The sequence below is a fragment of the Ovis canadensis genome, chromosome 25 (assembly GCF_042477335.2).
Source record: "Ovis canadensis isolate MfBH-ARS-UI-01 breed Bighorn chromosome 25, ARS-UI_OviCan_v2, whole genome shotgun sequence".
In the NCBI taxonomy this organism is placed as follows: Eukaryota; Metazoa; Chordata; class Mammalia; order Artiodactyla; family Bovidae; genus Ovis; species Ovis canadensis.
In genome coordinates, this window is record NC_091269.1 from 43,700,207 (window position 1) to 43,725,580 (window position 25,374).

The 25,374-nt window shown below is 50.6% G+C and overlaps 1 protein-coding gene across 18 annotated transcripts in view; it reads left to right on the top strand.

The window, feature by feature from the left end:
- COL13A1 (collagen type XIII alpha 1 chain) overlaps nucleotides 1-25,374 on the top strand; it is a 153,552-nt gene that overhangs the window by 47,306 nt on the left and 80,872 nt on the right. For all 18 annotated transcript variants that reach the window (XM_069572480.1, XM_069572490.1, XM_069572487.1 and 15 more), the window contains exon 3: nucleotides 23,297-23,323. Coding sequence is in view for 1 of the 18 variants with exons in the window: in XM_069572474.1 (XP_069428575.1) it covers nucleotides 23,297-23,323 (27 nt within the window). In the remaining 17 variants the exon portion in view is untranslated. The remainder of the gene's footprint in view (nucleotides 1-23,296; nucleotides 23,324-25,374) is intronic.

Here is a 25,374-nt window from a genome sequence, read left to right on the forward strand (position 1 = left end):
TCTCTTTTTTCTGCATCTCTTTTTGATCCTGGCTTAGCCCTAGCCCCCTCCCACCAACCCTGGCCCCAGTCCTGCAGACTTTCCGACCACAGTAGCATGGGAGGGCCTGTTTCTTCTGAAGCCAGCTGTGAAGTCTGGTGTCGGGTCCAGGGTCTGGTGATAAGGATGGTTTCTTCTGACATCTTCCCAGGCTGCCTCAACCTGTCCCCAGGGTCAGTCACCACTCTCATCCCCAAGTGACTGTTTTATAGGTGGTTGGTTTTTTTTCCATCTGCTTAAGTCACAATGTTCCTGGACTCTTTCCAGGCCTTGCCCACTGTGCACTGCCTTCAGGGGATTTCAGCTTCCCCAGATTGTTCTGCCCCAGTGCCTGGGATAGGCCTTCATCCCCCAGCCAGCTCCCAAGGGAGCTCAGAGGTCAGGAGAGTAGCTGGATTGACCATCCTGGCCTCCACTGAATAATTTATTAACCACTGTCTCCATTAGGGGCTGTTAGCACATCAAAGGAGTATTTGTAGAGCCTGGGAAAGTAGTGACAAAGGCAGACATTAGATGGTAGCTGCAGCTATACCGTAAAGTCTCTCTGGGTGACGTGGAGGTAGAGCGAAGAGGATCCCTTTTGTTCTTGATTACAGCAAAGGCGAGATGAGCCCCAAGTGTCCGCATTGCCTAACATGAATGTGTACTTTGACTCATGACATCCTTGAGTTCAAGACTTTCCAAGTTTGCATTGCCCGGCGCAGTACAGCAAAAAGAGTAGATTCCAGAATCAGCAAGATCGGGGTTCACATCCCAGTCCTGGCATCTGGAAGCCGTGGGAAACCCGGCTCACTGTGGAGTGTCACAAAGGCCGAGCTTTACTCCCAGAAGGATGAGAGCTATGGTGCTGCTCTTAGAGGCCTGGGGAGGGGCCCAGGGCCACATGTGTAGACTGCGTGGAACAGAAGGGCACTCAGTGAGTGTGACCCCGCCCCCGTCGGGACATGTCCCATCTGGGGACCCTTTGGGGGCCCTCTGGTGGCCACCCTCACTCGGGGGTGGCTGCCTTCTGATCACGGCTGTGCTTGGCTTAGTGCTGTCGTCATAGCGACTGTGCACGGACTCCTCCACTGTCTCCCACCAATGGGCGAAAGGACCAGCTGTGCTGTGATGCTGAGGGGCTGAGGCCAATGGGGTGCCCTGGAAGCTGACTTTGAAACAGGGGAAGAGAAAGGGAGGAAGCAGGAGTGGGCAAAGGGAGAAGCTGAGCTGCAGTGCAGTCTCAAGGAAGGCCCAGCCCACCCCAGGGAGCTTTGGCGCTGGGATGGCCCTTCAGTGGGCTCAGGAGCAGGCCCACCATGAGGGGCCTTGGACAAAGGGATTCTGTTCGGCAGTTCATGCAAAGCACTGACGGTGAGGGCTGCATGCTGGCAGCCCCTCTGCCTTCACTGAGGGAGCCACGCATCCCCCGGAGGAAGGCCAGTCCACAGGGAGTTTCTGCACTGTTCCTGTGTAGAACTTGGAGGCTGGGCAGCTTCAGCAAGCATGTCTGTTCCCTTTCAGCTCTGACTTGGAGGATTCCTCAGGTTCACAGAAGTGGGAGAATCAGCAGATGCGCCTCCCTACCCCTAATCCGAAATCTGGACACCTTAAGGATTTCCCAGTGCACTTAAGACAAACACCAAGCACCTTGCTTTGACCTCCAAGGTCCTTTGGGGTCTGGCCCCTGCTTGCCTTTCCTGCCTCATCTCATGTCAACATCTCTTTTTCTTTCCCTCCCAAAGCTCTAGGGCAGAGATGCTTAATAGAATTTTCTACAAAGATGAAAATATTTTACACCTGTGCCATCCAATACTGTAGCCATTAGCTACACATGGCTATAGAATACTTGAAATGTGGTTAGTGAGACTGAGAACTGAATTCTTTATTTAATTTTAATGGCCAGAGGTGACTAAAGGCTACCAAATTAGACATGGCAGCCCTAGCTACAAAGGCCTTTTTTTCTTCCCAGACACCCAAGTTTTTTCCTACCTCAGGGCCTTTGCACTTGCTACGTGGCTTATATAGAATAATCATCATTTGGACCTTCTCACACTGGCTCCTTCTCGTTTTTGAAGTTCCAACTTCAGTTTCATCTCCTCAGAAAGGCCTTCCTCTACCACCTAAGCTAAAGCATTTTCACATTTTCTCAAATTCCATCCTCTCTTCATTACATTATCATATTTTAACCTCTTCAACAGCAGTTACCAATGCCTGGATTTTTCTCATTTATTTCTGATTTTTGTTTGCTTATCACTTGCAACTAGAAAGAATAATAATAATGTAAAAATCTAACATTTACATACCAGTTGCTGTATATTGGGTACTGGTTTAGGCACATCACATATATGATCTCACTTAATTCTCACAGTGCCCCATGTATCCATGAGGACACTGAAGTCAGATGTTGACTTGACCAAGGTCTCACGCCAGGACTCTCTCTTGTTCACCTCCGTAGCCCCAGCATCAGCTCAGGACAGTGCCTGACACAGAAAGCGAGGGCTCCATAAGTAACCATTGACTGTGGGCTAGCTAGGACTCTCCTGGGCTGGTGTGAGCCCAGGGTGGTCTCCAGCCCTGGGTGTGGGGCAGCAGCCCTGCAGCTCTGTGGAACCACAGGCCGAAACAGTGGGCTGGAGGTGAGGTCATGGGTGTAGCCTACAGTCATACCCACCCAATCCTGGAGCCCCCAGTGGGCTGAATGGGAGAGGAGTGGGGACTAGATGGGTGAAACTGGAAAACTTCTCCCAGGCAACGAAGTGATGCTCTCAGCCAATGTGGACTCAGCAACCGAAGCTGGACAGGGCCGGGCTGGGGCCAGGCTGGGGCTGGGCCAGGGAATGGGGCTGAGCTGGGGCTGAGCTGGGGCTGAAGCTGCTTAGCCTGTGTTTATTGTGCTTTCATGATGCCTCAGGCAGAAGGGGAACAGAGCTTTGGAGACCACCCAGCCTTTCCTTCCAAGAAAGCTCTCACGCCCGCCTGCCCCCCCCCCCTCCCCATGGAAACCCTGGCCTCAGGCTGCCCAGCTGCAGGGGCAGGGTGGAGGGGCTGTGTATGGTGGGTAGCTGTGTTTTCCTGGGAATCAGCACCTGATAAGATGGCCTAGGCTCCCAGGCCCTCCCAACCCCCGCTGCCACCCCTTCTGAACAGCATCTTCTCTTAATTAAAAAGTCAGGCAGGGCCTCCTGTCGGGAAGCAACATTCCATCAGGAGGAGACACTGGTGGCCACCAGAGAGGCTTCACCCTCCCCTTGATGCTATGTCCCCATTTCCTGTGGGCTCCGCATCCCACCCCCTCCCCACGTGCAACCCCCTCCCCTGCAGGCAGGGCTTATGGACATGCAGGAACTCCATCGAGGCCTCTTTTCCACTGGGGGGCCTGGAGTAGGCGTCCCCACCTCCCAGCTGAGGGATAGCACTTTGAAAACTCTCAAGAGTTTATACACATGTGAGGTCAAAAGCAAGGGCGGAAAGTCAGAGTGGTATTCACACAAGGTTTCATATCAACCCAATAGTCTTGCTTCCTTAGCCTAAGAAAAGTTATCAAAAATGCTAAATGCACAAAGATATTCATTGTAACATAAAATATAAAAAACAGAGACTTTCAGATCTAGTAGCCAGCAACTCTAGGCCAATCACAGTATATTGTGTAGTCATTTAGAAGATGTCATTTGGAAGGCGGCACGAATGTGGGAATTGATTACCTTGTTGTGTTGAGTGAAAGAAGCAGGCATTCCCTATTGCGTGCTGGCTGGTTTCAGCCCTGCCTAGGTATGCATTTGAAGGAGGATCAGAGGGAAGAAGGGAAAATGGAAACAGTTGTGTGCGAGCAGGGGGGATGGGGGGGGGGTGATGCTTTTCTTTCACAAAATGTCCTTTAATGTTCCTGAAGAGCTGTTTTAACAATAAATAAGTGCCAGAAAAACAAACCAAACTCTTTTTAGAAAGCAAAGCCAAATGCGAGATCCAAAGTGTTTTCACTCTTCTCAGCTCAGATGTATCCAGTTCCTCGGCCCCTCTTCACCACAGCCATCCCGCGGCCCCAACACAGACCCATGAGGTCACCCAGCTCACTGTGCAGACCAGGCTGGCCCCCCAGCCTGTCTGGGTTGGGATATAAGACCACAGACAGAGCCCAACTTCATCCTTTCTCCTTCCTTCTGCCTCTTCTATCACATGTTTAGGCTCTTTCAGTTCAAAAGATAGTGGTTTCCATCTATCTCTGCTTGCCACCAGACTCTGGTTAGAGCTTCTACATCCTCCATTTATGAGAGTTCTTTCCCGGCCTCAGATGGCAAATATGTTTGTTCATGGGAGCCAGCTGTGATTGACTGGTTGTGGCTGCCAAAAGTATGAGAAGCAACATAGAGATGGATTAGTTATGTCTGCCCTGGGCCCTGGATAGATGAGTAGTGGTCTGTATCCCAGGTATTTTCTATCCCAGAGTAGTCTGGTACTACAAATAGGAGTTTTACATCAACCTTGCCAGTGCATCCCTGTAGAATCTTGGGTACTAAACAACTTTGTTTCATATAAGGAAGAGTGGGTGTGCCCAGTTCCTTAGGGAGTGTGCTGGTGTGGGAAGAGAATGGACTCTGCAGTCTGATGGGCCCAGGAGAGAATCCTACCTCCATCATTTATTAGCTATTTGACCTTGGAAAATCTATTTAACCTTACTGAGCCCTGGGATTTTCATCTGGTAAATTAGAGTGTGTGCAGATAGACTGTTGTTATGGGGATTAGAGATAGTGAGTAGGAAGTGCCCAGTCTACTACCTGGCATATGTTCGGAGGATTTGGTGGTACCGTCCAGGCAGGTGGCATGGAAGAAGGCCCGTGCCAGAATGCCAGTCTGCTGCCCCTGAGACTATATATTTTGTTATGGCTAAATGGCCCACAGGGACTTCCCTGGTGGTTCAGTGGTAAAGAATCTGCCTGCCAGTGCAGGAGATTTAAGAGACAAGGGTTCGATCCCTGGGTCAGGGAGATCCCCTGGAGGAGGAACTGACAACCCACTCGAGTGTTCTTTCCTGGAAAATCTCATGAAGAGAGGAGCCTAGTGAGCTACAGTCTATGGGTCGCAAAGAGTTGGACATGCTTACCAACTAACAACAACAAATGACCCACAATTAAGTATGCTTACCTTAACCATGACCTCGTAGGCAGATAGCACAGGTGCTTGATTAATGGTTAATTGAGTAGAGACAAGCAGATTTTTCACTTGGTTATGCTATTTTTATAAGTTAAACACTCTGAATTTTGACCAAACAGTAACATTTATTAATTATTCATCACAGTGTATATTTTTAATTGTGTTCAATTTAAAGTAAGATTTAAGAAAAGTAGATACCCAGGGCAATTAAGCATCTCACTAATTGTTAATTAATCTCAATCACTATTCAACACAACCCTGTTTTACCTGCAAACCTGGGTAAAGCTCAGCTTTCTAACTCACGGGCCACCCTGAGGCTTAGGGCTTGTTCAGTGCCAGTCTTCAGTTCAGGGCTTCCACACCCAGCAAGAGAAGGGAGGCAAAGCTGAGTGAGTGTAAGCATGCTTGAAGTTGGCATAGCTAAATAATTCCACACTTGATTAAAGCTAACTCTCACACAGAAGCTCGGTTTGCAAATACTATTAGGACACTGTTTCTTCAGAGACTCCCAGCTCAGTGACAGCCAATCGACTCACCCATCCACCCATTCATGTCCTCAGCAATATGAGCACATATTCTGGGCTGTGGAGTTGGAACACATCAGGTCTGGAAGGTTTCCAGAGGTTATGAATTGTGAATTAGCAGCTTGAAGACCAAATGCAGCTTTGTTTAGCTTGCAGAGTAGTAGTTTAAAAAAATTTTTTTTAAATTACTATCAGCATTTAGAAATCAGAAGATTTTACATGAAGTATCCAATTGGAGCTTTTCTTGCTTATTTTCAAGATCTGACAGTAGTGTGTCTGCATCCCCTCCTGGCAGTACTTGGTTGGAACTGATAGGCAGTGACTCTATCTTAGGCACACAGGCACGCCTCTGGCACTTTGCCACAGTCTCTACCACTCCCTGTTGGGCTACACCTGGCTTCATTCATTCATTACCTGTCTGGTTTCCCAGAGGCTCTGGAGTTGGCAGCATCTAATCTTCCTCAGCTTCTCTTAGAATAGTGACTAATGGTTGAAGGTTGCACCCATCAGATATCTTAGAGTCTCACAGAAAAGACAAAAAGGAAAAACATGGAATTGGCATCCTCACATAGAAATGAGAACAATAGCTAACTACATATTTTAAGAACTTTGAGAGAATTGTGTGTAGGACTCCGGGGTTGTAGTAAATCAAAGCCGACTGCCTGGAGGAGGTGCTGTGGAGCTACGGTGTACATGCTGTGACCTCTGCTGGAGAACTCTGTGTGCCTTCTGGATGTGACAAAGGAGCATTGCTTGCACAACTGCTGACTTCTTGGGAAAGACCCAAGCTGAGGGATGGGGGCGAGGCAGGAAGTAACTCTCCTCGGGAGAGCTGTCCAGAGCTTGTGGGAGGATCTCATGGCTTCTTGCCAGAGTCAAACAAGGGTGATAAGTTCAAGTGGGACTCTCGATCCTTATCAAAATACAGGTCAGAGCCAGCAGAATCTGATGGACACCCCAGCCCTGACTGATTGCCACCCTGACACCCAGGGAATGTCTTGATAGAAAACCTCTCCCCATTCCCTGGCCTCACTGCCCCATCTGTGCTCCAGCAGCCCAGCCCCTCTGCCCTGTGCCGGAGGCCACTCAGGAAACTGGCGGCCAGAGAACAATGCCTGCCCTTGGCCTCAGTCTGCAGAATTGGGCCTGCAATCTCCATCAGCAAGACCTATACCGAGATTTCCTCACTCAGGACTTCTTCTTCTGACCCCAACCTGGAAGTGTCCAAGGAAGCAAGAAAATGCGTAATTCGTCCTGGTGACTTCATACTATTTCATTCACATGGTGGCCCAGCCCCATCCATCCTGCTCTGCTTATCTCAGCTTACCCTGACCCCTGCCTATTTGTTCTGTGTGGTTTCCAGGGTTTCAGGGGCTTATCTGGGAGGCAGGGTTAGGGCAGCATGGAAACTAACAGCCTGGGTCCTGGGTCACCAGCCATGACCTTACACAGGAGATACTATCTGTCTATGCCTCAGTTTTCTCATCTGTAAAATGAGGCTCAAGGTATCCATCTTATAATGCCTTTAAGAGCTGAATGCAGTCATATCCATAAAACACTAAGAATAGTGCCTGGAACATGGGAAGAGTTCTCTGTGTTAGCCATACTTGTGGTCGGAATGGAGGAAAGCATCGTAGCCTTCTGGGATAGGTCATTTGTTCTAAGTTCATAACCATAGTAATTATCATAGCTATCATTTACTATATATGCTTACTGTAAGCCAGGAATCGTGTTAAACTTTTTATCTGTATTCTTTCATTTACTCCTTGAAATCCAACAATGTAGATAATAGGATTGGGCTTCCCTGGTGGCTCAGATGATAAAGAATCCACCTGCCAGTGCAGGAGACCTGTGTTTGATCTCTGAGGCAGGAAGATCCCCTGGAGAATGGAATGGCTACCCAGTCCAATACTCTTGCATGGAGAATGCTGTGGACAGAGGGGCCTGGCAAACTATAGTCCATGGCGTCGCAAAGACTCAGACACAGCTGAGCAACTAGGCACACAGATACTATCATTACCCCCATTTTATAGGAAAAGACACTGGGACTCAGAGAGGTTAAGCAACTTGCTGAAGGTCACACAGCTAGCAAGTAGCAAAGTTGGGATTTGAACCTGTGACCGTTTGGCTCCAAAGCCCATGCTCTTACCCATGATTCTGGGCAGGAGCCCAGTTAGATAAGTGGAAAGTGCAAGTTGTTAAGTTTCTGTCCCTCTGCTTCTAAATAAAGGGACAAGGAAGTTATGAGACTGAGTGTGTGTGTGGCTGCCTGTAGTTCCTGCTCAGACAGGCAGTGTCTCGGTGAGGTTAACAATCAGCCTCGAGTCGGGGTGCTTGAGGACCCAGCTTTAAGAGAGAGGGGAGTGGTCTGAATCACCATGCAATCCTCAGAGGGACTGTCGTTTAGTCTCTCAGTCGTGTCCAGCTCTTTTGAGACCCCCAGACACTGTAGCCCGCCGGATTTCTCTGTCCATGGGATTTCCCAGCCAAGAATACTGGAGTGGGTCGCCATTTCCTTCTCCATCAAAGGGACTAGACAGGACTTATCGCAGATTTGCATTCTCAGCAGTCTAGCTTTCTCGCTCCACCACCAAAGTCTTACCGACTTTTATTTGCTTTCACTGAAGCAATAAATATAGGGGTTGAAAAGGAGAGCTTTAGGGTATAACCGATTCCAAATGCCAGCCTCTTAATAGCTGTGTGACCTGAGATAAATTACTTAACTTCTCTGTGCCTCAAGAGACCCATCTGTAAAATGGAGCAATGAGAGCTGAACCTGCTTGTCAGGGTTGTAGAGGCTAATCAGTGATGTAATGCACAGCTCTGCCACTAAGGCCATGGCAGAGCTGCCCTGGCTCCGGCTCTATGACCATAAGCCACTGATGTGACCTCTCTGCCTCAGTTTCCTCCTTTGATGGGTGTGGATAATAGTAGTGTCACTTTGCAGGGCTGTCGTGAAGAGTAGATGAGATGATGTAAAACATACTTGGCTCTTGATGGAGGTTGCTGAGTCCTTACTAAAATATTAGTATTTATAACCATGGTGAGACAAAACTCAGGATACCAGCCCCATAAAGGGTTGTCAATAACTGTGACTTTAATATAAAAAAGTTCATCCTTGGAAGCTATAGGCCTTGTTGTAAAGACAAAACCTAAGAAACCTATGGCCTCTCCTGGGCCTCCAGGGAGGGGAGTGGGTAATGTCCCATTGTGGGTCTGACCAGGGTCTTGAACCCCCACCGACCCAACCCTCCCCTCCTCCAGCAGTTGCCTGGTGGGGCCCAGCCAGCAGAGCTGTGATGTTTGAACGGCCCAGACCAGGGCCTGTCACAGGAACATCAGATATTGTGGCCAGATCCTGTGACAGGAAGAAGGTCTGGGGTCAGAGGGGCGATACATCGGAGGCTTGTCCTCCTGCAGGACCAACATGGCAAGCAAAGGGACAAAGAAAGCCCCAGTTCAGGGCTCAAGTGCAGGGGGATAGGAGGAGAGAGGCAGTCAAGGGTCTTGTTAAGACCACTGCCCCTCCCCAGACCGTCACTGGTCATTGGCTCAAGTCTGCACATGAGCGGGCTGCCCAGGGGCTGGAGCCAGAGGGGGAGACCCGAGTTCCCCTGGCAACACTTCTCCTGCCTGAACCCCAGACCCCCGCCCATAAAATGCAGCCGCTGATGCCTGCTGCAACCTTTCGGGGCTGTTTCGTGGGTCAAATCAGGAAAGGCAAAACAGAAGCCTTGAGAGGGCAGAGGGCTATGTGTCCATGGACGGCCAAGTCCAGGCACATGGCACCCCAGGCAGGAGCTCCCTGGGGAGTAGGGACCCAGGTAGGTGGGGGCCTCAAGGGAGAGAGGACAGCATCCCTCCAAGACCCGAAACAAATCTGGTTCCAATCTGGATGAAAGTCAGGGTCCAGCACCTGAAATCAGGGGGAGAGCTGCAGTCTGACTGGGGGGCCCCTGGTTTCTGTCTGCAGGAAGAAGCTGTCAGATGCTCAAGCGGAGAGACAGAATGTCCAGGTGTCACTTAGGGTGGGGAGGTGCCTCCTGAGCTAGAGGAGCTACCAGGAACAGGGACAGCGTCTGACTTTCATGGTGTCCAGCACAGCAGCCCGCAGGCGGCCGGTGCTGAGCAGGTATTTACAATGATAAACGCTCATCCTGTGAGCATGCAGGGGACACCCCTCATGCACACAAAGATGCAGGTGTCTCCTCCTCCTCATACTGCTCTCAGGTGTGCTCTCAAGCCCCTTCCTCTGCTGAGGGTGAGAGAAATGACCCAGAGAAACTCAGCCACGTCCTGCTTAATGCTTAGCCCGTTAGGCTCATCGCTTGGTCAGTTCAGGACACCAGCCCTTGCTCTCTCATCCTCCCAGGGTTACAGCTGTCATGGTGCTGGGGAGGGGACGCAGATGTGGCCTGTGGACATCTTTGGTCGGAGCCATTGTCCATTCTGCAGGGGCTGGTGCTGCCCTGTGTCCCCTGGGTAGAGCCCCTGAAGCCAGGTCCCCACACCCAGCCTCCTCCTCCTTGTCTGTGGCCTCCTGCCAGCCCGCAGCCCTTGGGACCACTTCCTGGAGCCCCAGGGCTGCTTCCCCATCACTGGGCATCTGCGGGTCTGGGTGATGGGAGCTGCAGTAATGGAAGAAGAGGTCCCGCCCCTCAGCATCCTTGGCTGTGGGCTTCCTCTTTGACTGTACAGACCGACCAACCCGGCAACCAGAGCCATCTTCTGGAAGGTTCTTGACCCCAGACACTTACCCTCACCCGTTCCCAGCCAGTCCAGGGACTGGCTTCCCTGGAGACACGGGGCTGTGTGAAGAATGGGTGGAGACGAGAAAAAATCAGGGTTCTGTAGGAAGGAGGAAGGGAGAATGAATGCTACGGAGACAAGGAGAGACTCTGCTACCCCTCCCGCACACTTCCAGAAGTACAGGGCAGGGCACCTGAGCCTCCCCCATCCCGCCACCTCCGCCTGTCCCCAGGCCCTTCCCAAAGAAGATAGGGAGCGAGGTCAAGGAAGGGGGACAACCTCCATGGTGAAGGAGGCTGTTGCCAAGGGCAGAGGGGTCCAGGAGCCATCAGAGCTGGCCCCAGGCCCCGTCACGGTGTCTGCAGGAAGATGGCCACCCAAGCTGCCCTCCGGTGGCTCCAGATGTAGCAACAGTAGGTCGTCTGGGGACCTCCTGGGACCAGGACGTGAGCCAGACTGGAGGGGATCTTACTGGCTCCTATCCCTTTTCTGCTCACATCTCCCAGTCTCTCTGCCAGTCTTGATAATTGGATGGAGAAAGGGCTGCAGTTGATGTTAGTTCCTACCCCTGGCATGAGGTATGGCTGGGGAGTCCAGGGTACCCAGCCTCTCTACTCCGCTGCCCCTCAAGGCTAGCCCAGCCCTCCCTGATTAGTCAGAAAATAATCCCCCTGTTTCCCTACTTGATTTCCTGTGTCTCACCCGCCAGATGGTTCTAGTTCCAAGATGACTAATGGATTTCATCTCACGTGCCAGCTTCTGCTGATTGATAGTAGCCATGCTGGAAAAAATTATGAAGCCTTGTCAAGGCTCGCTGGGGGAAGACTAGCTGTGATTGATTAGCAATGTCTGCCACGAGTGCAGGAATACAGAGTGTGGTATGTGTGATTTTAGCTCACTCCTCTCAGGACCTGTTGCTCATCATTAGCCTGAGCTGGAAAGGTCTGGAGATGCCTTGTGGCTGACATCATCATGGGACAGATCAGAGCCACAGTGTGCTGGAATATGGTTAACAGTTGGCTCTTGGGTCAGGGTGAGGCTGCTTTGTAGCTTTTGCCAATTTCTGTGGTGTGAATACTCCTACTGTGGTTGATTTCTAGCTGCCAATGTGAAGTCACTGAATGCAGAATTGGGAAGAGATGAGCATGACCGGCCCTCACAAGACACCGTCTGAGCACTTATATATTTTTTCTGAAAACTGTAAAGCCTGCCACCTCTCAAAGCTCTGCCAGTGGTGGGCTGCTCCAGGAGGGGCACTAGACTGGAACTCAGGATCCCTTACCAGCCGTGAACCATAGGTAACTCACGTCCTCTCTAAGCCTCAGTTTCCAGATCTGTAAAATGAGAGCTGGGTTGTGGTGAAGCTCAGTGAGCTAAGATACAGGGTTCTTAGCATCAGTTCACTAAGCATGATTCATCAGACATGCTTCCAGGGCACCAAATCCAGATGCTTTGCTCACAGATTTGCAGTGACCAGCCCTGTAAAGCCAGTATCCCCACTGTGGGGTCGCACAGGAGAAGGGCTTCCTGTTTTCTCTGATGTCAGCCTCCAAGGGTGGAGGCTGCTCATTTCAGTTTCCCTTCATAGGCCATCACACCTGTCACTGACCAAGTCCTCTCGGTAGTTTTGAGCTACTCGTGTTTCTGTCTTTCAGCGCTCCTTCATGCTGAGGTTGCTCCGTCATTTCCACTCCACGTGTGTGTCTTCTTCAAGCTTGGGAGCCTCATGGTCCTAAGAGGCTGTGCCAGGCTGTGTTCATGCCACAGCAGTGTTCTGCAGGCCTGCATGTTGAGGACCAGCTCAGGAATGCATGACTCTGTGACCGTAAATACATACCCTCAGGGCCTCCGCTTTTCTCTCTGTGGAATGGGAATAATAATAATAGTAGCTACTCTGCTCATTCACTGGGAGGTATGTAAAATTGTTTGCATAGTATCAGGCACAGAATAATTGCTCAATAAATGAATTGTCCTTTGTCCTAGCAAAGTCTTGAGTGGAGGGAGAATGGGCTAACATATAGAAGATCCCCAAAGTTGGTAAACCATAGGTAGAGTGAGGACCAGGGCCTCAGCCTAGGAGCACAGGCAGGACTACAGGCATGTGGGAAACCTAGAGACAGGACTTCTGTTAGACCATGCTGGATTCCTCACTCTTGGCACTTGAGATTCAGAGTCAGATAATGGTTTATTATAGGAAACTTCCCCGTACATTGTAGGGTGTTTAATGGTACCCCGGCCTCTATCCACTAGAAACCAGAAGCAGACTACCAGTAGTAACAGTCAAAAATGTCTTCAGATATTGCCATCTGTTCCCTAAGGGACAAGATCCACCCCGATTAAGAATCCCTGTTTTGGCAGACAGAGCAAGGCAGGCACTGTAGTTAGTCACCCAGGTCCTAGGATAGCCTGGGGTGCAGAGCCTGTCCTGGCAGGATGGGTGGGTCAGCACGTGGCGGAGACAAGTGGCAGGTGGTCAGCTGCAGGCAGCCTGGCAGCAAGCACCAGGCGGCATGGGTTGGGGCTAGGACCCCAGCTGCTAGGAGCCCAGCAGTCAAACAGGGTCAGATCACAGCCCATGACGTTGAACTCGGGCACACTCTGTGGCCCTTTGCTTGTCTATTCAGGATCAGGATTGGATCCAAGGTCTGGATGGGCAGAGCCCTCTATGTTTTGGGGGTCGGGGCGGGGGTGGGTGTTGGGGAGGAGGGTTGGTAAGAGGGGAGAGCTAGTGAGGAAGGGAGGGGGAGGGGCCTTACTGCCCAAATTAGAAGGCTGCCCCTTCCAGCCCTGATGACCTTCATGACCTCCGGTCTGGAAAGCACAGGCTTCCAGGAAAGAGAGACCAGGTTCAAATCCAGGCTCTGCTACATGGAAATTAAGCCTAAAAAATAACAGATGCTGCCATTCAAGACAGGGAGACCACCTTAGGCAGGTTGCTTAACCTTGAAGCCTCAGGTTCTTCATCTGTGAAATGAGGATGATACCAACCTCATGTGGTTGTTGTAAGGACTGAACATGCTGTTATAAGGGCTCTGTTTAGCAATATGTCTGCCACGTCAACCCAGTAAACGCCCACTGAGTGGATGAGTGACTCCTCCTACCGCCTATCTCCCTTAAATCCTTCTGTTCATTTTGGTTCTCTTCTCTGGAATCTCTCCAGCTCTCTGACATAGGAAACTCTTGATTTCTCAACAGGAGGAAATGAGTTATTCATCTCTGTATCACTAGCACACCAGGCCTGGTAGATATTAGGTAATTAAAAAATGAAGTTTTCCTTCCTCACAGGCAAGGACTGTGCCTTACTCATCCTTATAGAGCCACAGCCAAGCACAGCTCAGGATACACTACCGGCCTTTCTTAAATGTTTGCTGAGTGAATAAATGAGCATGCTAAAAATGGGTGAAATAAAGGTGTGACATAGAACACGACCCAGGATTCTTTACTGGAGTCCATCCCTACGTGTCCTTTCAGAAGGAACATGACTGTCTTGGTTGGAGGAGATCAGCCAATCCCTAGGAAGGGCAAGTGTGGCCTCACTGAGGTGGTGGGTGAGAAAATCGACTACACAGGCCATGAGAGGCAGTGTGGCCTGTTAGGAAGACTCCCAGGTGGGAAGTCAGGAGACCTGGGTTCTGGACCCATCCCTGACACCCACCTACATGGTGACCCTGCATGGCCTCTCCCCTCCCTAGGTTCTGCTTCTTCATTTGTACAATGGGGACTTGGCCATGCCTTGGGGTGACTCTTATGGTGCTTGGCCAGGGTGACCCGTCAACTGATGGCCATATGATTGAGCATGGCCAAGTGACCCACACAGGGGAGCGACCAGTGACATCAAGGCACGGCTGATTGCACAAAGCCATCATCTCCCAAGCTGCTGCCCGGAGCTGGGAGCTGCCGGGCATTGAGCATGGTGCTAGTTGAAGCGTGCTGTCTGAAATCCAGAGCTCTGATGGAAACTAGCAGGGGTAGGACTGCAGTTAGATTTTTCCAAGGGGCCTACAGATTTTCCAAGGGGACCCTCGAGGATTATCCTTAACAAGGGAAAAACTGTTAATGATAGGGTCTTTTTTGCTAAGTCCTCTATCCCTCTTCCCCTTCCTAAGGCACAGAATCAACTGAAAAACACAGGCTTTTTCCATCCTGAAGTCTGTGTGAGTGGCAAGTGGGGGAACGCCAGCCTGGTAGAGTTTGACAGAACCACATTCCCTTGCATCAGAAAAGCGATCTATAAAAGAGAGATGAGAGGGTGGGGTCCAGAGAGAGGAGTCAGAAGCTGAACACAGTGGGCATGCGTGGGAGAGGACTGAAGAGGTCTGTGGGCGATTTGGGGATGAAGTGGATTGTTTTTCCTTTTGACTTTATTTTTAATTGAAGGATAATTGCTTTACAATACTGTGTTGTTTTCGCCATACATCAACACGAATGGGCCATAGGTATATATGGGTTGCTTTTTGAGTTAGAGGCGTGGACGAGGAGACAGGAGCTCCACCAGTAACTAGCAGCTTGACCTTGGGGGGTTTTTGCTGTGCCTCAGTTTTCTTATCTACAAGGTAGGTATAACAGAATCTATCTGTAGTGGAAAACACTTGCACCCAGCATGTCGTAAGGACCATAGCAATAGATGCGGCGGTGGTGGTGGTGATATAAAAATCCTTGATATCAGCAGTAGAATTTATATTCCTTGGGAGGACCCAGCAAACCTCTCCTCTGGGTGGGACCTAAGTGCCAAGTCTCAGGTTGGCTTAATGGCTGCGTCTGGTGACAGTTGCCTGGCTAAGGCCGTTAGCAGCAGACAGGGCCATCGCCGGGGCTCTGCTGCGTCACCACGGACGCCGCCCCCAAAGCCTGTGCACTGGGAGCCCGGCGGGTGCAGGGCATCTGCTCTCCATGTGGCTAAAACCATCGACATTGCCGTGGGCTGAACTTTGTCACCAGTCTGTTTCTCACGAGGACACTTAGCCGGGCCAGGAGGCACGGGCTTCCCAGCTGGGCTGGGCCCCTCTTGCTAGTGCACTCGGGATATTTTCAGATTCTGGGTGACGTTCCCCTGCCCCTCCATCTAATAGGTCCCAGATGTCCCCTCCTCCCTCGGCCTCCCTCCTTCTTGCTGTTCTAAAGCCTCGCTGCCGGCCTGCCTGGGGCCTCCTCACCCAGGAACTACCTCTCTCTGTTCCCCTTAATGTGATGGCTTGACAGAGGCCAGCATGAAAGAGGCTGTTTCCTCTGAGGATGGAGAAGCAGGCAGATGAAGGCGGAGAGAAGGAAGCGGGCTTTGGGAACACGAGGAGCCCAGGGAAATATAAGGAGTCTTTATTGGCCAAGCATAAAAGAAGCAACAGGAGTCGCAGCTGTGTTAACGTGGCCAGGTCACCAGGGGCTGGGCAGAGGCACCGGGCCCAGCCAGGAATCCCACGGGCCCTGGGCTTTGGTGAATCATGTTTGCAGAGATGCCTTTCAGTTTGCTATCTCTCAGCTGCTGCTTTTTTCTCTCCCTTACCTCCCTATCCATCCTCCTGCCCCTTTTGCGGAACATTTGAATTTGTAATTCTCAGCTCTTGGTAATGAGATAGGGCTCTTGCTGAGGCCTGTGGGAGGGAGGAGGGGGGAGGTGGCCACAAGGAGGAGGAAAGTAAGGAGGGAGGCTGAAGGGAGGGTGGGGCAGGGGCACAGAGGTGCGCAGTGAGAAAGAGGGAGTGGGCAGTGGACCCGGGAGGGCAGAAAGCCTGACTCAGAGCTTCCCAGAAACCAGGACAGGCCTGATAGCCATCATGGGGGAACTCAGGGGAAAACCTCCTTCGGCTCCTGTTGCTCCTGCCTGTTTTCCGTTGTGTTTCGTGGGAGTATGGAGAGACAGCAGGTGTGCTGATGAGTGCAATCTCCAGGTTCTGTAACACTCTGACCCTTGTCGAAGTGCCTTGGTGCCCAGCACCTCACATTTAGCAATGCCACCAAGAGCCCAAACTGGAGTGGATCCCTCAGAGCCTGTTTCTTGGGTGGGCAGCTGAGGTATGGACTGGAAGTTAGGGCCACAGCCCAGCTGCACCTGGGGCCCAGACCTCTGGATTTCTCATCCAGTGATAAAAATACAGAGGTGAAATAAAGGGGGAAGAGATTAGATGGGTGAAAGTGGGCCAGGAAAATGCAAACTTCGGAGACCAGCTGGAAACCCCACAGCTGAAGAATTCTTGGATGCTCCCTCTAAGGCAGCCCTTGCGGCGGTGACAATGACGCTGGCGTTTTCTCTCTCTCTTTCAGGGCCTCCTGTAAGTACTCCTGTGAAGTCTGGTCTCCAATGTCCAAAAGGCCTTGCTCTCTGCTGGTAACCGGGCCCGGGGTGGGGGGTCTGAGCCCCTTATACTCTGCACTGATGTCTACAGGGTCCCCCCCAGAGGGTTTACATGGGCGTCACTTTGCTTCCCATCCGCCTCTGCACCCCCCCAGGGCCAAACAGAGGTCGTGCCCGGGGGAGCCTATCCCTGAATATAATCTGAAAGCCTGGCTTGCCCCATTGTTAGCCTGCTCCTTTGTCCTACAAAGAGGCAAGTGGAGTCAAAGGAGCACCAGGTATGAGAAGAAAGAGGTCAGTTCTACTCAGGTCTGGGTCCTTGAAAGATCTCCTGCCCTTTCAGTAAACAGGTCGGTGAGTGGCCCTAAGTGTGGACCGCTCCTAGGACATGGTCTTCGCCCCACTGTGTGGGCAGCTCCATCTGGCCAAGTCACTTCAGGCAGGTGGTGGCTGTTGGTGGTGGTGTTTTTATGTAAGAGAGTGATGTCAGCGGGTTAGACTGGGAAGCAACACAATGTTGAGGCAGACGGTCGGTCTCCTTCCCCTGGCATTGGCCTAGAGTCCAGGGCAGAGAAGGGGAGCCGAGCCATTTCCAGAGAACCTGAGAAGAGCCCAAGGAGACTGTCTCCCCGAAGTAATGGATCCAGGGAACAGGAGCGTGTCTTCTGAGGACAGCATTTGATATCCCAACAAAAGGCCCAGAGGTCACACCCCGGGGAGCTGGGGATTGGAGTTGAAAGGGCCAAGCCCTCCACATCAGATCTTTCTCAAGGATCCTGAAAGCCTATCACCAGCCCTTCCTCGGAGAAGTCATTTCCATAGCTGTTGTCTTGATCTGAACCGTGGAGAGCAGCCACGCTGTTTGTAATGAGACCATGATGTTCCGTTCCATCCGTGTTCTGAAAGGCACATTGAACCCAGGCCGACGATACCGCCCAGCTTGCTCATTGCTCACTTAGAGAGAGAGGAAAATCTTGTCATTCCCTGAGAGAAGGAGGGCTGATTTATCATGCATGTTCTCAATGTCAGACCTCAATTCCTGTCATCAATCTTCCAAAATAAACTCTGCGTAGGAAACTTCGACAGACCACCTGCTGGAAATGAGCTGCTTTTCCCTTTCTTTTCTGACAAAGCCAGAAAGAGTCCTCACCTCCCCCACTCCAGGGACCTCCCCCATATACCTGGTCCCCAGAGCCAGGCTTCCCAGCTAACCTGAGTCAGTGCTGGGTCCCTGCCTGACTTGGGGGCTGTGCTACCCAGGAATGCAGTCTCCTGAGCGCTTCTCCAGGCCTTATCCCACAATAGTCCCCAGCCAGGGAGGTGCTGTCACTGCTGGGAGCTCTGCAGGGTGGGAGCAAATTGGGAGGTGGTTGGGTGGGCTTCCCAGGTGGCACTAGTGGTAAAGAACCTGCCTGCCAGCACAAGAGACATAGAAACATGGGTTCGATCCCTGGGTCAGGAAGATCCCCTAGAGGAGGGCATGGCAACCCACTCCAGTATTCTTGCCTGGAGAATTCCATGCACAGAACCTAGTGGGCTACAGTCCATGGGATTGCAGAGTGGACACAACTGAAGCGATTTAGCTCATATGCATGCATGGGTAGATATGATCCTCTCCTCCCAATGCCTGCCCACCCAGCCCCCAGAAATGCAAAAAAGCAAAATGGCTGTCTGGGGAGGCCTTACAAATAGCTGTGAAAAGAAGAGAAGTGAAAAGCAAAGGAGAAAAGGAAAGATATAAGCATCTGAATGCAGAGTTCCAAAGAAGAGCAAGAAGAGATAAGAAAGCCTTCTTCAGCAATCAATGCAAAGAAATAGAGGAAAAGAACAGAATGGGAAAGACTTGAGATCTCTTCAAGAAAATTAGAGAGACCAAGGGAACATTTCATGCAAAGATGGGCTCGATAAAGGACAGAAATGGTATGGACCTAACAGAAGCAGAAGATATTAAGAAGAGGTGGCAAGAATTCACAGAAGAACTGTACAAAAAAGATCTTCACAACCCGGATAATCACTACAGTGTGATCACTCATCTAGAGCCAGACATCCTGGAGTGTGAAGTCAAGTGGGCCTTAGGAAGCATCACTACGAACAAAGCTAGTGGAGGTGATGGAATTCCAGTGGAGCTATTTCAAATCCTGAAAGATGATGCTGTGAAAGTGCTGCACTCAATATGCCAGCAAATTTGGAAAACTCAGCAGTGGCCACAGGACTGGAAAAGGTCAGTTTTCATTCCAATCTCAAAGAAAGGCAATGCCAAAGAATGCTCAAACTACCACACAGTTGCACTCATCTCACATGCTAGTAAAGTAATGCTCAAAAATCTCCAAGTCAGGCTTTAGCAATATGTGAACTGTGAACTTCCTGATGTTCAAGCTGGTTTTAGAAAAGGTAGCGGAACCAGAGATCAAATTGCTAACATCCACTGGATCATGGAAAAAGCAAGAGAGTTCCAGAAAAACATCTATTTCTGCTTTATTGACTATGCCAAAGCCTTTGACTGTGTGGATCACAATAAACTGTGGAAAATTCTGAGAGAGATGGGAATACCAGACCACCTGACCTGCCTCTTGAGAAATCTGTATGCAGGTCAGGAAGCAATAGTTAGAACTGGACATGGAACAACAGACTGGTTTCAAATGGGAAAAAGAGTACGTCAAGGCTGTATATTGTCACCCTGCTTATTTAACTTCTATGCAGAGTACATCATGAGAAACGCTGGACTGGAAGAAACACAAGCTGGAATCAAGATTGCCGGGAGAAATATCAATCACCTCAGATATGCAGATGACACCACCCTTATGGCGGAAAATGAAGAGGAACTCAAAAGCCTCTTGATGAAAGTGAAAGTGGAGAGTGAAAAAGTTGGCTTAAAGCTCAACATTCAGAAAACTAAGATCATGGCATCTGGTCCCATCACTTCATGGGAAATATATGGGGAAACAGTGGAACCAGTGTCAGACTTTATTTTGGGGGGCTCCAAAATCACAGCAGATGGTGACTGCAGCCATGAAATTAAAAGACACTTACTCCTTGGAAGAAAAGTTATGACCAACCTAGATAGCATATTCAAAAGCAGAGACATTACTTTGCCGACTAAGGTCCATCTAGTCAAGGCTATGGTTTTTCCTGTGGGGATGTATGGATGTGAGAGTTGGACTGTGAAGAAAGCTGAGCACCAAAGAATTGCTGCTTTTGAACTGTGGTGTTGGAGAAGACTCTTGAGAGTCCCTTGGACTGCAAGGAGATCCAACCAGTCCATTCTGAAGGAGATCAGCCCTGGGTGTTCTTTGGAAGGAATGATGCTAAAGCTGAAACCCCAGTACTATGGCCACCTCATGCAAAGAGTTTACTAGTTGGAAAAGACTCTGATGCTGGAAGGGATTGGGGGCAGGAGGAGAAGGGGACGACAGAGGATGAGATGGCTGGATGGCATCACAGACTCGATGGACGTGAGTCTGAGTGAACTCCGGGAGGTGGTGATGGACAGGGAGGCCTGGCGTGCTGCGATTCATGGGGTCACAAAGAGTTGGACACGACTGAGCAACTGAACTGAACTTCCTCAGTCACTGCCGATCTACTGGAGTCCACACTAGCTGACAGTTGTTGGCCATTCCGGTTCTAGATTTAAGAGAGAGTGTCTTAATGATGCCAACTGTGAGACTGAAACAGATGACCAAGGGAAGTATATGTATCTCTTACTTGAGGAAACACAGGATGTTCAGCTGCTAGCCTTGGTTGAAAGTGATGCTTGCTGGAATACTAGCTAACACTTACTATCTGTTAGACACTGTTGTGTTTTTATGGAAGCAGTGTAATAAAGTGATTACAGGCATGGACTCTGGAGCCAAGCCGCCTGGGTCTGAATCCTGCTTCTGCCACTTCTAGCTGTGTGACCTCGGGCAAGTTACTTTACCTCTCTGTGCCTCAGTTTCCTCATCTATAGGATGAGAATAGTAATTGTACCTGCCTCATCCAGATGTAAGGAAGATATACATAATTATATGTATGGCCTGGAGAAGGAAATGGCAACCCACTCCAATATTCTTGCCTGGAGAATCATATGGACAGAGGAGCCTGGCGGGCTACAATCCATAGGGTCACAAGAGTCGGACACGACTTAGTGCCATCTTTCTTTCTTTTATGTATGGTTATGTGTGTATATGTATACATATTATACATACCTATATGTGTGTATAATTATGTATATGTCTTTCCATGTAAAATATATTAACTCATTTAAACTCTAGAAACAGAAGGCTTCCCTAGATGATCCCCAAAGATTTTTAGGAGGGAATTATTATTCTTTGCATTTTTATTCATTAATTTACTACTTTGTTTTATTTCCATCCCACGTTATTCCAAGAAACATTTGGGAGGGATTCATAAACTAAATACGGAAACAGTGGGTAGGTGTGTGGAGAGCAGAGGCAAGAAAGCAAGGGGCATCCAAGCTGATGACCCCACAGCATCCTGTGCAGCCACAGGTTCAGCCTTGAGCTTCCTGGTGGACAGAGCGATCAGGAGAGCAGAGCTGCTGCAAGAGGCAGGGAGTACAGAGGGTCACGGGAGCACTGGGTTGGGAACCCTCCGCAGATGCGCTTGCCTCTTGGGACAGAGGGAGGTGGCCGCCCCTTGTGGGCACACTCCCTGATGGCATTTAGAAGCAGCGGGAAGAGGGACTGGCTCAGCGCTACAGCTCTGGATCAAGGAGGACACCAGGGGGGCCCCAGGCTGTCTTTGTGGGGCTGGGAAGAAAGGCGGCTGCGTTCCTAGGTTCATTTGTTCACAAGCATGAATTAAAGACCTGCTAAAAGCTCGGCACTCCTTAAGGCCATGAGCAAAGGAGAAAGTGCCCTGCCTGCCCTGGGAGCTTACCTTTTGGTGCCCCAGGGGTAAAACTCAGCAGAGAGCAGGAGTGGACACTGACCCTCTACCTACGGAGCCGCTAACCAGCATCCCCTGAGCTTGGTTCTCTGTGGGGGCATCACTGCTCCCCACCCCGCCTCCCGGACATCCTTAAAAACAAGGCCCCAGGAAGGGGGCCTTATCCCTGCTACTGCCTGCATTTGCTCAGCAGCCCTGGGGCAGAGGGACTTGTCTCCAGATGGGCACCCTGAGACCACCTCCTGGTGTTGCCGTGGGTTTCTGGGAAGAGTGGGATGTCTGGAAGGAGAGAAACATGCCTGATGGCTGTGCCTCTGAAAGGAGAGCGCGGGCCTAGCTGCACATACCTCCCAGCCAGTCCTCTTCTCTTCTGATGACTGCGGTCCTTAGCGCTGGCTCCCTGCCAGCCCTGTGCCACTTGCTCTACATACATCAGCTCATTCGATCCCAAGAGGTAGAGATTGTTCTCCCATTTACAGGATGAGGAAACTGAGGTGCAGGCAGGCCAAGCGGCTTGCCTGAAGTCACTGACTAGTAAGTGACAGTCAGGCCGGCCGACACCAGAGCCCTGCTCTTAACTGAAGCTTGCTTCTCCCTTACCACGACCCCGTCTCTCCTGACCCCCGGCCTCAGCCATGCCAGGGTTGGGGCTTGGCTCCAGAAGCTCTCTCCAGGTGGTCCTCCCCACCCTCTGCACGGCACCCCACCACCCTCTTGTATCAGATCTACCTGGAAGTTGGAGGCCAGAAGGAAAAACATATGAGTTTCTCAGAAGCTCCTTTGTTCCTGCGCCCCCTCCTGTGCATATTACTCTGAGAATAACTATTATGATCAATGCTTTGTTGAATGTTTTCCTCTCTTCAATGGGAATTTAGATCCATCATAGGGTATCTTTGGTCTACACCCAGAATTGTGCTAGGCAAGAGTCCTAGAGTCATTCACATAAAGGGTTTGAGACAGATATGGCTGTGGTCAGTGCAGACAGGTTCCCAGAGCCACATGGGGTGGGGTCCTGCCTCCTGCTCACCCTCAGCACCAACTCACTGTAGAGAGAGTGGCCTGAAGCCAGTTAGAGGCATCAAAGGAAGGAAGTCCCACTGCTCCCCTCACCATCCGGTGGAGGGGAAGAGGTCCCCCTGGGGAGGCTCCCACCTTCTGCTCCCTGGTCATGGTCCATTGGCACAGATGGGGCAGGTCCTCCAGAAGTGTCCCAGGCAGACTAGCTCCATCAGAGGTAGTGTCTGGCTTCTCCTGTGTGGCAGGACAGGGAGGGCCAAGCCCCAGGCCCTCAGGCCCTTTCCCAGGCCAGGGCCAGAGCACATGCGTGGGAACCCTGAGGCACAGAGGCTCAGAGAGAGGGGGCGTGCTGGTGAGGCCCAGAGCTCTGATGGCCCTTGAGGGATAGTTAGGAAGTGGCATTCTTGTCTTCTGTCCCTTGCACAGGCTCTGGGCCTGGCACAGAGAAGGCCTCTGCCAGCGGCTTTCCTGAACGAATGAATAAATAACTGAATGCTGAATGCATGCTACAACTGAAAGGAAGCTTAGTGATTAAGGCCCTGTCTTCATTTTGTTTATAAAATAACAGAGGCTCGTAGAGCACAAGGGACTCCAAGGGCACACAGCTAGATATTGCAATACCCTGACCTTCCTAAACTTCACTCTTCCTCCTTAATTTCAGGGTCCTGCTGGAAGACCCGGCCTCCCGGTAAGTACCTTTCATTTCTTTTTCCCTTTGCCTTTCTCTCACATGCTCTTCCTCAATCCAAGGACCGGAGAGGGTGGGTGGCCACTTTCCACCAGGTGCGTCTGGATGGGAGGCCTCTCTTCAGCATCTCTAACCTACGCTGAGGGTGAAGCACCTGGGTACCTTTCCTGGGGGGCTGGGTGGGAAGGCAGCCCCCTGGCTTACTGGTTATCCTGCATACCAGCTTCATTAAAGGCCACTGTCCCTGCTATGTCCCCTGGTAAGAGTAGACTCAAACACTTTATTTTCCCCCCCGAGTTACCATTTCTGAGTGCTAGAGAAGCTGGGTCCAGTAACCATGGGGGCTTTGGGACAAAAGTAGAAATAGTACTCATAGCCATCTCTTCACTGAGACCTTAATATGCCAGGCACCAAGCTAAATGCTCTCTATACATTTGATTTGTTCATCAACTCAATAAAATGGGTACTATTATGCCCATTTTATAGATGAGGAAATACAGAGGGGAAATAGCTGGTCCGATTGTCCAAGCCTCGGTTGTAGACCTGTTGAAGGCCCCATGTTATCACACAGCATCCCATACTACTGTTTTCTGTGATCCATACTGGGCATCTGAGATCCATCTTTAAAGTCTTCGAAGACATCGCCCTGTGGGGTGTAGCCTGGGGCATCGAAGCATGGAGTACTGGATACCATGGGCCCTTAGATGGCTGTTGGCTCAGGCAAGATGCTCTAGCCAGCCAGAGGGCCAAGGTGGGCATTTGGGGGAGCCAGGGCTGGCACCAGGCTGCCCTCTCTCCCTGCCCCGAAGGCCACATCAATTGGATTCCAGAGCCTCTGTGCATCTTTCTATCCCAGTTACTCCTCTTTTCAATGTGAATTGTACTATAACCTCTTGACTAAACCAGTAACTTCTAGAATTCAAATCTAGCAAGGACTCTCTTAATGAAATACATGTGGGAGAATGTTTAGCTTTGAAAATGAAAACTGTCCAAGCAAGTACGAACCCTGGAGCAAAGAAGGACAGGGCAATCTGTCCCATGAAATCCAAGGAGAGGGAAAAGTCAGATGACTGGGGGAACGTGGGCAGACTTTGTTTTTTCTCTGACAACGTCCACCTTTAAAAAGCATTTGGGGGCAATTCGCAGAGCAGGGGCCGCCACACAAGAATTTCCAGTCTCCGGCCACTCCATGCCCGTCCCTAAACCAAGCATTTTATGGCCAGGACTGCAAAGACCATTAGTTTAAAAAAAAAGGGGGGGGGAAAGAAATGAAACCAAAACACACATCCTGCAAGATCATTCAAAAACACAAGAGCAAGTGGGCCATTGGGATGTCGCAAGTGACAACCAGTGGGCCTGGCGTCCTCGGTGGGAAGGGTCACAGCCCTACTCAGGCTTCCCCATGAAGGGACCTGGGAGTGACCAACAAAAAGATCTGCTGATGCTTGTTGTGAAGTGCAAAAGTGTGAAGTACACACATGTTTATAACAATCGCTTCTCCGGAAACTTGCTGGGCTCGGTACCTGTAGACAAAGTCTACACGGCACACACCAGGTGGCAGGCACCCAGAGTTAGATTCCCAGAGCCATAGTCTCTTGGCATCCTCTCAGCAGCCCCAAGAGAGAGACCTGAATGCTCAGGGAGCTTCAGGGAGCTCATGGATCATGGTTATGATCCATGCTCATAACCCTTGCTGCAACCCTGCTACTCTTTCCCAAAGTCTGAACGCTTTACTGAAGACACCTTCAGTCTTGACAGTGTGCGTGTAACAGGAGCCCAATTCAGAGCTGGTTGCTACTCCCTAGTGGGTCCATGAACATCTTAGGATGCTAATTATCCCTCACAGCATTTGCCTAAGTGGCGTCAGCAGACACAGAATCACTCCAGAAATGCCCACCCTTCAGATGAACCCACAAACCCAGCTCTTCCTACCGGGACAAACACTGTCTGATTTTCAGCTCCTGTGGCTTTCCATCCTTCCAGGCTCCCGGCAAACCCCAAGCCCTACCCCAGATTTTATGAGTCTGCACATATATGATTGCAAAAAAATA